This window comes from Mesocricetus auratus, unplaced genomic scaffold, assembly GCF_017639785.1.
Source record: "Mesocricetus auratus isolate SY011 unplaced genomic scaffold, BCM_Maur_2.0 Super-Scaffold_100037, whole genome shotgun sequence".
NCBI lineage: Eukaryota > Metazoa > Chordata > Mammalia > Rodentia > Cricetidae > Mesocricetus > Mesocricetus auratus.
The window spans coordinates 9,920,573-9,935,191 of NW_024429215.1; the positions used below are offsets into that span (position 1 = coordinate 9,920,573).

The 14,619-nt window shown below is 43.0% G+C and overlaps 1 protein-coding gene across 5 annotated transcripts in view; it reads left to right on the plus strand.

The window, feature by feature from the left end:
• Znf667 (zinc finger protein 667) overlaps nucleotides 1–10,539 on the plus strand; it is a 28,941-nt gene extending 18,402 nt beyond the window's left edge. For all 5 annotated transcript variants that reach the window (XM_040734002.1, XM_040734003.1, XM_040734001.1 and 2 more), the window contains exon 5: nucleotides 7,484–10,539. In XM_040734002.1, the coding sequence (XP_040589936.1) occupies nucleotides 7,484–9,060 (1,577 nt within the window). In that variant the 3' untranslated portion in view covers nucleotides 9,061–10,539. The remainder of the gene's footprint in view (nucleotides 1–7,483) is intronic.
• The last annotated feature ends 4,080 nt before the right edge of the window (nucleotides 10,540–14,619 follow it).

Genomic DNA, 14,619 nt, shown 5'->3' on the forward strand with positions numbered 1-14,619 from the left:
CCAAGAGCATGGGAGATTTCTCTATTTTCTGGTGTCTTCTTTAGTTTCTTTTTTAAAGACTCAAAGTTCTTGTGATACAGGTCCTTCACTTGTTTGGTTAGGGTTATCCCAAGGTATTTTATGTTGTTTGTGGTAATCATAAAGGGTGATATTTCTCTGATTTCTTGCTCAGCCCTTTTATCATTTGTACATAGTAGGGATACTAATTTTCTTGAGTTGATCTTGTATCCTGCCACTTTGCTGAAGGTATTTATCAGCTGTAGGAGTTCCCTGGTAGAGATTTTCGGGTCACTTATGTAAACTATCATATCATCTGCAAATAGTGAAAGTTTGACCTCTTCCTTTCCAATTTGTATCCCCTTGATCTCCTTTTGTTGTCTTATTGCTCTTGCTAGAACTTCAAGTACAATATTGAAGAGGTATGGGGAGAGTGAGCAGCCTTGTCTTGTTTCTGATTTTAGTGGAATCGCATGTGAGTTTGATGCTGGCTTTTGGTTTGCTGTATATAGCTTTTATTATGTTTAGGTGAGTTCCTGTTATCCCTGATCTCTCCAAGACCTTTATCATGAAGGGGTGTTGGATTTTGTCAAAGGCTTTTTAAGCATCTAGTGAGATGATCATGTGATTTTTGTTTCTCAGTTTGTTTATATGGTGGATTACGTTGATGGATTTTCGTATGTTGAACCATCCCTGCATCCCTTGGATGAAACCTACTTGATCTTGGTGGATGAGTTTTCTGATGTGTTCTTAGATCCGATTTGCCAATATTTTATTGAGTATTTTTCATCAATGTTCATGAAGTTCTCTTTCTTAGTTGTGTCTTTGTGTGGCTTGAGTATCAAGGTTATTTAAGCCTTGTAAAAAGAGTTTGGCAAAGACCCTTTTGCTTCTATTGCATGGAATACTTTGAGAAGAATTGGTATAAGCTGATCTTTGAATTTCTGGTAGAATTCTGCACTGAGGCCATCTGGACCTGGGCTTTTTTTGGTTGGGAGACTTTTGATGACTGCTTTTATTTCCATGGGTGTTATAGGTCTATTTAAATTGCTTATCTGTTCTTGATTTAATTTTGGCAGGTGATATCTATCCAGAAAGTTGTCCATTTCCTTTAAATTTTCGAATTTTGTGGAGTTTTCAAAGTATGACCTGATGATTCTCTGGATTTCCTCAGTGTCCGTTGTTATGTCCCCCTTTTCATTTCTGATTTTGTTAATTTGCATGTTCACACTCTGCTGTTTGGTAAGTTTGGACAAAGGTTTGTCTATCTTGTTGATTTCTCAAAGAACCAACTCTTCATTACATTGATTCTTTGTATCGTTTTCCTAGTTTCTACTTTATTGAGTTCAGCCCTCAATTTGATTATTTCCTGGCATCTACTCCTCCTGGGGGAGATTGCTTCTTTGTGTTCTAGAGCTTTCAGCTGTGATGTTAATTCTCTGGTATAACTGTTCTCCTGTTTCTTCATGTGAGCACTTAGTGCTATGAACTTCCCCCGTAGCACTGCTTTCAAAGTGTCCCATAGGTTTGGGTATGTTGTGTCTTCATTCTCATTGAATTCGAGGAAGTCTTTAATTTCTTTTTTTGTTTCTTCTGTGACCCAGGAGTGGTGCAATTGCGCATTATTCAATTTCCATGAGTTTGTAGGGTTTCAGCAATTAGTGTTATTGTTGAATTCTACCTTTAAAGCGTGGTGGTTTGATAAGATACATGGAGTTATTCCATTTTTTTTGTACCTGTTGAGGTTTGCTATGTTGCCGAGTATGTGGTCGATTGTAGAGAAGGTTCCATGTGGCGCTGAGAAGAAGGTATATTCTTTTGTGTTTGGATGGAATGTTCTATAGATGTCAGTCAAACCCAATTGGGTCATAACTTCTATTAGTTCATTTGTTTCTTTGTTACGTTTCTGTCTAGTAGTCCTGTCTAGTGGTGAGAGTGAGGTGTTGAAGTCTCCCACTACAAGTGTGTAAGGTTTTATATGTGCTTTGAGTTTTAGTAATGTTTCTTTTACGTACATGGGTGTCTTTGTATTTGGGGCATAGATGTTCAGAATTGAGACTTCCTCTTGGTGGGTTTCTCCTGTAATGAGTATGAAATGACCTCCTTCATCTCTTTTGATTGATTACAGTTTAAAATCTAGTTTGTTAGATATTAGGATTGCTACCCTGCTTGTTTCTCGGGTCCATTTGATTTGAAAATGTTTTCCCAACCCTTAAGTCTGAGGTAACATCTGTCTTTGAAGCTGATGTGTGTTTTTTGTGTGCAGCATAAGGATGGATTCTGTCTTCGAATCCATTCTGTTAGCCTGTACCTTCTTATGGGAGAGTTAAGACCATTAATATTGAGGGATATTAATGACCATTAATTGCTCATTCTTGTTTGTTTTAGAATGGTTGATGGTGGTGGAATTGTGTGTGGATTTCCACTCCTTTTCTCTTTTGGCTGTTGGTAAAGTGGGATTATCTATTTTCAATATTTGTCTGGTTGTAGCTAACTTCCTTGTATTGGAGTTTTCCTCCTAGAACTTTCTATAGGACTGGGTTAGTCGGTGTATTGTTTAAATCTGGTTTTGTCATGGAATATCTTGTTTTGTCCATCTATATTGATTGAAAGCTTTGCCTGGTATAGTAGTCTGGGTTGGCATTTGTGGTCTTTTAGTGTTGATAGACTGTCTAACCAAGACCTTCTGGCTTTCATAGTTCCCATGGAGAAGTCAAGTGTAATTCTGATAGGTTTGCCTCTATATGTTATTTGACCTTTTCCTTAGTTGCTCTAAGTATTCTATCTTTATTTTGTATGCTTGGGGTCTTGATTATTATGTGGCGAGGAGACTTTTTTTTTTTGTGGTCCACTCTATTTGGTGTTCTGTAAGCTTCTTGTACCTTCATTGGCATGTCTTTCTTAAGGTTGGGAAAGTTTTCTTCTATGATTTTGTTGAATATGTTTTCTGCCCCTTTGAGTTGGGTTTCTTCACCTTCTTCTATACCTATTATTCTCAGGTTTGGTCTTTTCATGGTGTCCCATATTTCCTGGATGTTTTGTGTTAGGGGTTTGTTGAACTTAAGATTTTCTTTGGTCGATGAATCTATTTCTCCTAGTGTGTCTTCAACACCTGAGATTCTCTCTTCCATCACTTGTATTCTGTTGGTTATGCTTGTTTCTTAGTACCTGACCGTTTCCCCAGTTTTTCTATTTCCAGCATTCTTTCAGACTGTGTTTTTTTTTTTTTTTTACTGTCTCCATGTTAGCTTTCAACCATTGCACTGTTTGAATTATTTCTTGTAATTTTTGCTTCGTGTTTTCCTTCCTTTCTTGCATTTGTAGGGTTTTTGGTATGTTTTTATTCCATTTCTTTTCTTTTCTTTTCTTTTTTTTTTTTGGTTTTTCGAGACAGGGTTTCTCAGTAGTGTTTTGGAGACTGTCCTGGAACTCACTTTGTAGACCAGGCTGGCCTCGAACTCACAGAGATCCGCCTGCCTCTGCCTCCCGAGTGCTGGAATTAAAGGCGTGCGCCACCAACGCCCGGCCTTCTTCCATTTCTTTAAGGGATTTTCTCACATCCTCTTTGAGGGCCTCTATCATTTTTATGAAGGTGTTTTAAGGTCATTGCCTTCTGCTTCATCTGCACTGGGGTGCTCAGGTCTTGCTGCTGTAGAATCTCTAGACTCTGGTGGTGTCGTATTTGTTTGTCGGTTTCTAGTGTGTTCTTATATTGCCTCTTTCCCATCACTTCTTCCAGTGGGTGTAGAAAGAGCCTCTTCCTCTCCCGGTGGGTAGACAACCAGGGTTCCCTTTTAGTGGGTGCAAGCAAATCCAGTAGTCTCTGGCCTCTGCTCTCTGCTCTCTGTTCTCTGTTCTCTGGCCTCTGTCCTGAGTGCGGGCAGGAGTGGACCGGCTCTCTCTGCAGGCTTCCTGGTTGCTTGGTCGTCTGTCCGGGGACGAGTCGACCTGGCTGCAGTCCCTAGGCCCGGGGATACCTAGTTTAGAATGTTTTTAATATTTATTTGTTTGTGTGTGTGTGTGTGTGTTGTATGCTATAATGCATGTTGTGGAGGTCAGAGGACAACCTTGTGGAGGTGGTTCTCTCCTCCTACTCTTTTGAGTAGCTGAGACAGGGTTTCTCTGTGTAGCCCTGGCCGTCCTGGAACGCACTGTGTAGACCAGCGTGGCCTCAAACTCACAGATACTCACCTGCTTCTGCCTCCTGAGTGCTGGGATTAAAGGTGTGCGCTACCACTGCCCTGCTGTCTTTCTGCTTTCATGTAGGTTCTAGGGATATAACTCAGGTCTCCAGGGTTATGTGACATCCCTGGGATTAACTTTAGCATATGCTGTGGTTTAGACTCCCTTCCTGGACACGGGGAAAAGAGCTGAAGGGATGTGTTACTATTCAGTAAAGAAAAGGAGGGGTCTTCAGTAAATGAAGATAAGAAAGTATCTGCAGAAAGTGGTCAAGAGAGCCTACTACTCTTCCAGAGGAGCCGGGTTTGGTTCTCACTGGGTGGGCACCTCTAACTCTGGCTCAGGAGATCCAGTACCTCTGTGTGTACCTACACAGTGAACACACACACACACACACACACACACACACACACACACACACACACACACACACACACACACACACACGCAATCATTGGGATCAGAGTCAGGAAGAATTCTACAATAAATCCCATTAATTTGGTTTCTTTGTATTTATCTATTTTTAACAATGTATATGTGCGTATGAGTGCAGGTGCCAGCAGAGGCTAGAGACCTCAGATTCACCCAGAGCTGCAGTTACAGGTGGTTGCTTGTAAGCCACTCAGTGTGGGTGCTGGGCACTGAACTCGGGTCCTGAAGCAGTATGCATTCTCAATTACTGAGTCATCTCTCCAGTCCCGAACTCTTTTGAAAATCTTTTATATATTCTCTGAGAGTCTTATACATATATGTATTAATTATATCTCCCTACACGGTCCCCAGGTAGTCTTCCTCCTTCCACTTTTTGTGTGGTTTGTTGTAAACCACTGAGTCCTTTTCAGTGCTGCCTGCTGGAATATTGACTCATCTGGGTGGCTTGACATCGTGCAGGCCACCCTAACTGCAGCGGATTCCTGAGAGGACCGACTCCCCGTCCTGACTCTTAGTGCTCTGTCCACCCCCTTCTCCACCATGCTCTCTGAGCCCTGGGGGCCAGGCTTCTTGTTTATCCGATCTTGCTGGCTTCGTGGGGAAATTTTCTGTGGCTTTCTTTATTTCCTCATTTTACCAGAATGTAATTCTGGCATACTATTCTCCCACAGTAGTACGCTAGTTGTTACACATATTAAACAGCTGCAGGATCACAGAACTTTCCCCCAGCATTCCTGGAGTGGCATGTGCTTCGCAGTTCATAATGGTCCAGACTCGAGGAAGGTAAAGTGGCCCTAGACCGGACACTGCATGGTACATCCAGCAAGGGCCAGATCGGTATTCTAAACTCACGCACGTTGATATTTTGACAAATATATCCTGTGATATACTTGTAATATAACATATAATGCTATAAGATGCTATAGTTAGTCTTCTGTCTTTTTTTTAAAGATATATTTATTTATTATATATACAGTGTTCTGCCCACGTGTGTGTCTGCACACCAGAAGATAGCACCGGGTCTCATTATAGATGGTTGTGAGTCACCGCATGGTTGCTGGGGATTGAACTCAGGACCTCTGGAAGAGCACCCAGTGCTCTTAACTGCTGGACCATCTCTGCAGCCCTTGTTGTCTGTCTTAATTGGTTTTCTGTCAGTTGTGTTAACTAACACTCTGCTGGGGAGAGGTAGACAAACACCTGCTCCCTCCAGACAGGGAACCAATGGCAGACCAGCCTAAGGGCACCACCAGAGTCCACCTTGATAAACCAATGGCAGACCAGCCTAAGGGCACCACCAGAGTCCACCTTGATAAACCAATGGCAGACCAGCTTAAGGGCACCACCAGAGTCCACCTTGATAAACCAATGGCAGACCAGCCTAAGGGCACCACCAGAGTTCACCTTGATAAACCAATGGGCTTTACTGAGGTTATTTACAGGGGTGTGGGTAGAGGATGACTACTTACAAGGGCAGGAATGACTCAAAGGACAGCTATGTCACCAAAGCCCACTCCAGAATGTGTCAGGTGACAAGACCTTTCCTGGGGAGACACACCACACACTCTACTCACCCCAAATAGGGGATCCCACAACAGATCAAAGCACAGGTAACCTCCGAGTCCAGCTTAGTGAACCAGTGAGCTTTATTGGGGTAACTTACAGGACTGTGGGTCAGGGGTTACTCACAGGAGCAGAGATGACTCAAAGACAGCTGCATCACCAAGGCCTAATCCCCGATGGGTGACAGCTCACAAAAGCTGGGAAACTTGGAGACCAGCCCAAGCCTGCAGGCAGCTCAGCGGGTTGGAGAGTGTCCTTTCCAAGTGACTCTGTTCGCATATTTGTGCTTCTCAGGATTCAATATTCAAGAATATCCTTGTAGGATTTAAAACTTTATAGAGCTATTCACTCAGTTTAAGAATATAATTTTTTTCATAAATTTACGAAGTTGGATGTCCCCATAATCCAGCTTTAGATGATTTTCATCATACAGGTAATATCTCTCTTACCCATTTACAGTTAATTTCTATTCCCCCCTTTAATCCCAAATAACTGCTCAATGTTTCTGTATAAATATTCCCTTTTGTGAACATTTCATGAGGTGAAATACATTTAACTGGTGAACAATCTATGGAATTAGATGTGGCATGTGATGTAAAATGTATCACATACACAGAAGGGATTTGTTTGTTCTCTTTCAAACTTCCAACTTTCCTGAATTTCGGTTACTAAATATTTCTGGAAAGCCCTGTCCTGCATTTGTTTCCTGTTGCTGTGATTAAATACCCAGAAAAAAAAAAAAAGCATCTTAAAAGGAGAAAGGATTTACTGCTTCACAATTCTAGGTTACAGTCCATCACGGAGGGAAAGTTAAAGCAGCAGGAACTTAAAGCAACCAGCTACTTTATGTCCACTGTTAGGAGCTGAGAAATGAGTCCATGCGTGCGCTGCTCAGCCAGCTTTCTCGTTTTTATTCTGCCTGGAACCCCAAGCCCAGGGAACGGTGCTGCCCATAGTGAACAAAGGAAGTTAAGACATTCTCAGAGGCCCTTCTGCCAGGGGTTCTGGATTAAAAGTAATCACCACAGAGCAAGATCATTAATAAAGAAATCTGTAAAATCCGAGGCCGGCCTGGTCTGCAAAGTGAGTTTCACGACAGTCAACGATGTTACATAGAGAAACCCTGTCTCAGAAAACAAACAAAAGTAATTTCCATAAGACCTTAGTATAGTAGTGGGGATTACAGTAAGGCACATTGTTCTTGTTAACATTGTGTTGTTATAACCACTAATTGTAGGAACTCCTTTATTACACAAGCTTCATTTCTTCAGTACAGGAAAACTAATTCTGACGTCTTGGTGTATTTCAGAATCAGGGTCTAAGCGTGAAACCAAGAAGTTACCATCAAATCAATGTAACAAATCTAGGCAAAGTGTCTGCCAGAAACCAGTGTCTTCACAACAAAAGGACACCACAGAGAAGACAAAACAAAACAAAAATTCACTCACAAGCAAACCCAAGAAAGGACATTCGGGCAAGAAATCTTTAAAGTGTAATGATTGTGGAAAAATGTTTTATCGAAGTTTGTCTTTTAAGCTTCATCAAGACTTCCATGCTGGAGAGAGATCTTATGGATGCAGTAATTGTAGACAGGTTTTCAGACAGATCTTATCCCTCATTCTTCATCAGAGAGTTCACAATCAGAAAAAAAGCTATGAGTGTGATAAATGTGGGGAAAGTTTTAATAGAAAGTTAACCCTTATGATACATAGGAGAATTCATGATGGAAAGGAAAATTTTAACCATGAGAAGGCCCCAGGTTCAAGCCCATCTCTCAGTGTACACCATAATAATCACATTGTTGAGAGTGTCCACCAGTGCAGAAAATGTGGGAAAGCCTTCAGCCGAATGTCGTCCCTTTTACTTCATAAGAGAATTCACAACAGAAAGAAAATGAAAAAGTATAATAAATACAGGAGAGACTTAAAAAAGAAGACAGTCCTTGTAAATACAAAAGATTGTATTGGAAAGAAAACTCACGAAAACAAGAAGGCCTTAAGTCAGAGTCTCAAGCAGAGAACTCACCACTTAGAAAATCCTTTTACGTGTAGAAAATGTGGGAAGTCCTTCAGTAGGATCACAACCTTAATGCTTCATCAGAGAACTCATGCTTCAGGGAACCCCTACCAATGTGATAAATGTCAGAAAGACTTTAGACGGCTTTCAACCCTCATTCTGCACCTAAGGACTCATAACGGGGAGAAGCAGTTTAAGTGCAACAAATGTGAGAAGGTCTGCAATCGGCATTCATCCCTTATCCAGCATCAGAAAATCCATAAGAGGAAAAAGAAACTCATTGAGTGCACCGAATGTGGAAAGAGGTTTTGTGGAATTAAAAACCTTAAAGTACATCTGAACATTCATTCGGAAGAGAAGCCTTTCAAATGCAATAAGTGTAGTAAAGTTTTTGGCCGCCAGTCATTTCTTATTGAACATCAGAGAATTCACACTGGAGAAAAGCCCTACCAGTGCGAAGAATGTGGGAAAGCATTCAGTCACCGAATCTCTCTCACCCGCCACAAGAGGATTCACAGTGAAGACAGACCTTATGAGTGTGACCAGTGTGGGAAAGCCTTCAGCCAGGGTGCTCATCTTGCCCAGCATGAGCGGATTCACACTGGCGAGAAGCCCTATGCATGCAAAACATGCAAGAAGTCCTTTACTCAGCGCATATCCCTCATCCTACACGAACGAAGTCATACGGGGGAGAAGCCCTACGAATGTAACGAATGTGGGAAGGCCTTCAGTAGTGGCTCGGACCTTATACGGCACCAGAGAAGCCATTCTTTAGAGAAACCGTATGAATGTAGCAAATGTGGTAAGGCTTATAGTCGGAGCTCATCTCTGATTCGACATCAGAGCACACATTCAGAGGAGAAATCCTGAAGCTGTTGCTATCTCTGCAAAGGCCAAAAAGTTCATCAAAGAAGTGTTCTAGGGCATGGAGAATGTGTGTAAGTGTTCTTGACTTGTGATGATGTATGTCCTGATACACTCACCATAAGCTGAAACATTTAAAACAAAAATGTTTCGTATACCTACCCTACCAAATGTGATCATTTAGCATAACGTGGAGTCCCAGTCTTTCACTCTGCTCATTGAATGGCTTCCTGAGGGCTATGGCCTGATGCTGCTGCCCAGCATCTGGAGAGTAATCATACTGCTTACTGCTTATCTGCAGCCTAGGGCACGATAACTATTTCGAACCTAATGGATATCACTCCTGTGCCATCGTAACACTGAAAAATCCTAAATGAGAAATCATTAACTGGAGGGAGGGAACTATCTGCCTATAACATGTCTTGTGTCTACGGGGCCATTTTATGATGTCCTCCCTTTGAAAGCCAAAGAGCAAGAGTAGCTGGTGGACTTTGAACTGAAGATCTGAAATCGGCTGAGGCGTGCTCAGGATACTGGGTGATCGGGGTTTTTGAATGAAGGTGTTTTCCGGTGGGTATTTTATTTCCAGGGTAGCTTTGGAGACAGTTCACTAGATACCTACAGTGAGATGCAAAGCCCTAGTCGAGGTCCAGGGAAACGGACCTCAGAACTAGAACGCCCCACAGGGAGACGGGGTGGTGCCGCTCTCCTGGTAGAAACGTGTTGGGGTGAGAACAAAGAAGAGGGAGTCTTTGGGTTGTTAGATAGCGTTCACAGCGGTGCGGAGCACTGGTCAATACCACACTGCCTCCACGATGTGAAGATACACTGAAATTTGATAGGACTAAGACAGGCTGGGGGTGGGATGGGCAGGAGGTACCGAAGAGTGAGGAACCTCAGAGAAGGAAGAAGTGACTTTTTAACTTTTTTTTTTTGAAAATAGTCTATATTTATATAAACAGCATTTTCATGTAATAATGCTAGTTGGCATACAAAAAGTAACTGTGTCTGTGTTTTTACGGCCTGAATATTTGTGTCATCCCAAAACTCTTATGTTGAAGCCCTAAGCTCTCAGTGTGATGATATTTGGAAATGAGGTTAACGAAGTCATGATGCAGATGGGCCTTTTTAATACATATATTGATCAGAGACACCAGAGGGCTTGAACTCTTTCTGTACCGGATGAGAACACAGGCTGCTTTCTGCAAACCAAGAAAGAGCCCTTACCCATCCCTGACCAGTGTGATACCCTGACCTTGGATTTCCAGCTATTGAAGGAACTATGAGAACCTCATTTCTCTTTAAGTCAATTAGTCTGTGATACTGTGTTGTAACAGCTCGAGCTGATTAATACCTGGAAGAACTCCTGGGTTAATGGCTGGCTATTTTCCTTTGAGCTGTCCAACATGTTCAGTGTATTTCTCTGTCCCTCTTTCCAACTTGTGTAAGTTATATAAGAAATAAACTCTGAGTTCTTTTGTGTGATTAGATTGTATATAATCAGGCTCGTTTATATGTGTTTTCTTTCTGCAAAAGCTATTTAGGAGAACACTTGTTAAAAAAAGTTTATAGTGCTGACCATGGGAGTGTCTACATTTGACCACAACTGTTGGGGTTTGAATAGGAAATGTCCATCATTGGCTTATCCCCAGCTGGTAGGAGGCTCTGGGAAATTTTAAGTGAGGTCTTACTGGGGGAACTAGATCATGGGAGTGTGGGTGTGTCCTGGGGACTGTATCATGTCCCACCCTCTCAAAAAAATTTTAAGACTTTAAAATTTTACTTTATATGTATGAATATGTGATAGAAGACGCAGACCCACAGCCAGACATTAGGCAGAGCTCAGGGAACCCTGAGGAAGAGGAGGAGGAGGAAGGCTTGTAAATGCCAGAGGGGTCAAGGACACCAGGAGAACATAGCCCACAGAGTCAACTAAGCAGGACTCAGAGGGCCTCACGGAGGCTGAAAAAGCAATCTTGGAGCCTGCAACGGTCCGTGTTTGGTCCTCTGCATATGTTATGGTTCTTTAGCTTGGTGGTTTTGTGGGACCCCTAACAGCGGGAGTGGGGGTGTCTCCGCTTTTCCCTGCTCTTCAGACCCCTTTCCTCCTACTGAGTAGCATCATCCAACCTTGATGGGAGGGTTGGTGCCTGGTCTTAGTGTAACTTGTTATGCTGGCTTTGGTTGATACTCCAGGGGGTCCTACTCTTTTCTGAAGAGAAATCGAGGATCCCGGGGAGAGGGGAGGTGGTGAGGAGACTGCGAGGAGAGGAAGAGGAAGCTGCAGTCTGGATGTATTGAATGAGAGAATAAAGAGTTTAAAATATTCGTATGTATGAATGTTTTGCTTGCACGGATTCACGTGCACCATGCATGTGCCTGGTGCTCTCGGAGGCCAGAAGAAGGCATCGGATTCCCTGGAACTGGAGTTATCGCTGTGAGTCACCATGTGGGTGTTGAGAATTGAACCTCTGCAATAACAAGTGCTCTAAATTTCTGAGCCATTTCCCCACCCCCCTCTCCCCTTTCAGGTCAACCAATTTTTAGTATTTTGTTATGGCAGCTCAAGCTGACTGATACATTGGGGAGTTTTCACAAGAACCTCTATCCCTCCCCTTACCCCTCTCTTCTGATTACCACATACCCGGCTCACCCTACTACTATGATGGACTGAAACCAAAATAAATCTTACCTTGTTTTGCTCAGGTATTTGTCTCAGGAATAAAAAAGTCTAATACAAGTAAAACAACCTAAACTTATGGAAGTTCAACTTGCAGGCCGGGTAAAAGCAGCTGGTGTGCTGTTTTAATGTTACATTTTCAGATATGTAGACAAAAAGTCACTGCAGCAATGAAGAATTGGACAGAAGAGGATGAGGAGAGGCATGTTTGTCTCTCTCCATTTCTAGCCCCCTTCACCCCTGCCCAAATCTATATTCTCTCTCATCTGCCTGGGCGGTTGGTTCCAGATCGACAGTGTCCCTAAGAGCATGCCATCTGGCATGTGTGGCTCAGTGGTAGTAGAACATGTATGTATTCTACTTTGCCGCGGTAAAACATTGACTAAAGGCAGCTCAGGAAGAAAGGTTATTTGGCATACACTTCCAGGGCACATTTCTTCGCATGCTTAGCTATGCGAAGTATAGCTCAGAGTATCCTGCCCAGAGTTTCTTACCCACAGACATCGATTTCCAATTAAGACAATCGCCTACAGACATGCCCGCAGCCTGATCTGGGCAGTTTCTCAATTGAGACTCCAAATGAATCTGAGCTACAAGCCTGATGGACCTAAGTTCAATCCCTAGGACCCGCATGGCGAAGGGGGAAAACCAATTCCTGCAAGTTATTCTCATGCACACACAGTAAAATGTATTATCTAAAAAGAGTATATAAGATTGGACTACCCAAAAGACACCTTAAATGCAGGAAATAAATATAAAATGTGTGTGTGTGTGTGTGTGTGTGTGTGTGAGAGAGAGAGAGAGAGAGAGAGAGAGAGAGAGAGAGAGAGAGAGAGAGAGAGAGAGGTGGATAGGGGGTATAAACACTTAAAAAGCTGAAACCAAAGACCAAAGCAAGGAATAAAGGATAAAAAGTTACAGAGTAATTGCCAAGCATGTGGTGAGGCTCTAGGTTCAATTCTTAGCACAGAAAAAAAAAGCTATAATAAAGGGGTCAGTTTCCAAAACCACATAATTTTAAGTGGACATAAGTTGACTCCCAGAGGTACATATGAAATGAAGTTAAAGAGCCAACAGGCAAAAGGAGAAATAGATCTGAAGTAGGTAAGTGTTGGATGGCTTAGCAACTAGGATCACCACTTGGCTTGAGCTACCCACATAACTTATCCCAAAAAAGTGTTTAGCAACTTTACCTTCAAGCTACACATGTGTTACACAAGCAAGAGGACCTAAATTCAAATCTCCCAACACCCATGTTAGTCAGGCATGGCAGCACACGCCTGTCACCCCAGTTCTGGGAGGATCTGGGGGGGGGCGGGGTTGGTGGTCAGACAGAATAGTTGAAAAGGTGAATTCCAGGTTCATTGAGAGGCCTCCAAAAATAAAATAAAAAAAAAAGTAAGGCCCGGGGGGCCGGGCATGGTTTATGCCTTTAACCCCAGAACTCAGGAGGCAGAAGTGGGGGGATCCGTATGGGTTCAAAACTAGATTGGACTACTTAATAGATAGTTCCTGTTTGACAAAACAAGAAGTAGGGGGCTGGAGAGATGTCCCGGTGATTAAGAGCAACGGGTGCTTGTAGGGGTGAGCCCAAAGGGGCGTGGACAAGGGTGGGCACAGGTGAGGATAAAAGGAAGCGAAAGAAAAAGTACGCTCTCTGGGAAGCCTGTCACACTTCTGATCTCCCAGCTTGTATGTCAGTGTTTTCTGTTAATAAATATATTTGATTCCACGTTGTGGTTTGGGTACAGCTGCTGACAAGTGCTCTTCTAAAAGACTCTGTTTCAGCTCTCAGGACCTGTAGTTGCAACTCCAGTTCCAGGATCATAACCGGGGACCTCTGGGCACCTTTTATGGTGGTCTTGTGGGACTAAGTATAGGCAGATCTCTGTGAGTTCGAGGTCAGCCTGGCTTACAAAGCGAGTGAGTTCCAGGACAGCCAGGACTGCTAACACAGAAATCCTGTCTCAAAAAACAAACAAAAACCACAAGGACTTGTAGGTGCCTGTTATAATCCCAGACAGTGGCAACATATATTCTATTATTTATTTTTGGTTTTTCGAGACAGGGTTTCTCTGTGGCTTTGGAGGCTGTCCTGGAACTAGATCTTGTAGACCAGGCTGGCCTCGAACTCACAGAGATCCACCTGCCTCTGCCTCCCGAGTGCTGGGATTAAAGGCGTGCACCACATGAGTAGTTCATTTGTTTTATGGACATTCTCAAAGAGTCAGTTTCTGTTTTGATTTTCCATGAATTCCACTCAGAATTGGGGAGGGGCAGATGATGGGGATTGAGCCTTGCTGGGGGCCCCCTCATACAGGCTAGCCTGGTACTCAGGATACTCTAAGTCTTCTGTTCTATTGCTCCCATTGTTTCGAGAGAGATTTTTGTATGTTATGCATATGTTAGGAGTGTTTTGGCTGCATGTCTGCATGTGCACTATTTGTGTGCAGTACCCATGGGGGCCGTTAAGGGGACGTCAAAAGCCCTGACCCTGCAGTTACAGGTGACTGCTGGGAACTAAGCCAGGGCCACTGCAAGAGTAGCCACTGCTCTTAACCGCTGAGCCCTCTGCAAACCCCTAGTGTCCATTCTTAGGTCTTCTTGAATGGAATTCCTGATACGGGTGCTAGTTTGATTCAAATTTTGGGCACATTCCAGTTATCTTTCTGTCATTTGTTTTTAAGGTCATTCCGTTCTGGCCAGAAAACATTTCACAAGACTTGAATTCTTTTGAATTAACTGAGATGTAGGGCTGGAGAGATAGCTCAGTGGTTATGAGCACAGCGTCCAGACTGGGTGGTTCATCAACAGGTGTAACTCCAGCTCCAGGGAATCCAGTGCCTTCCTCTGGACTCTTTAGGCACGTGCACACATGCATGCGC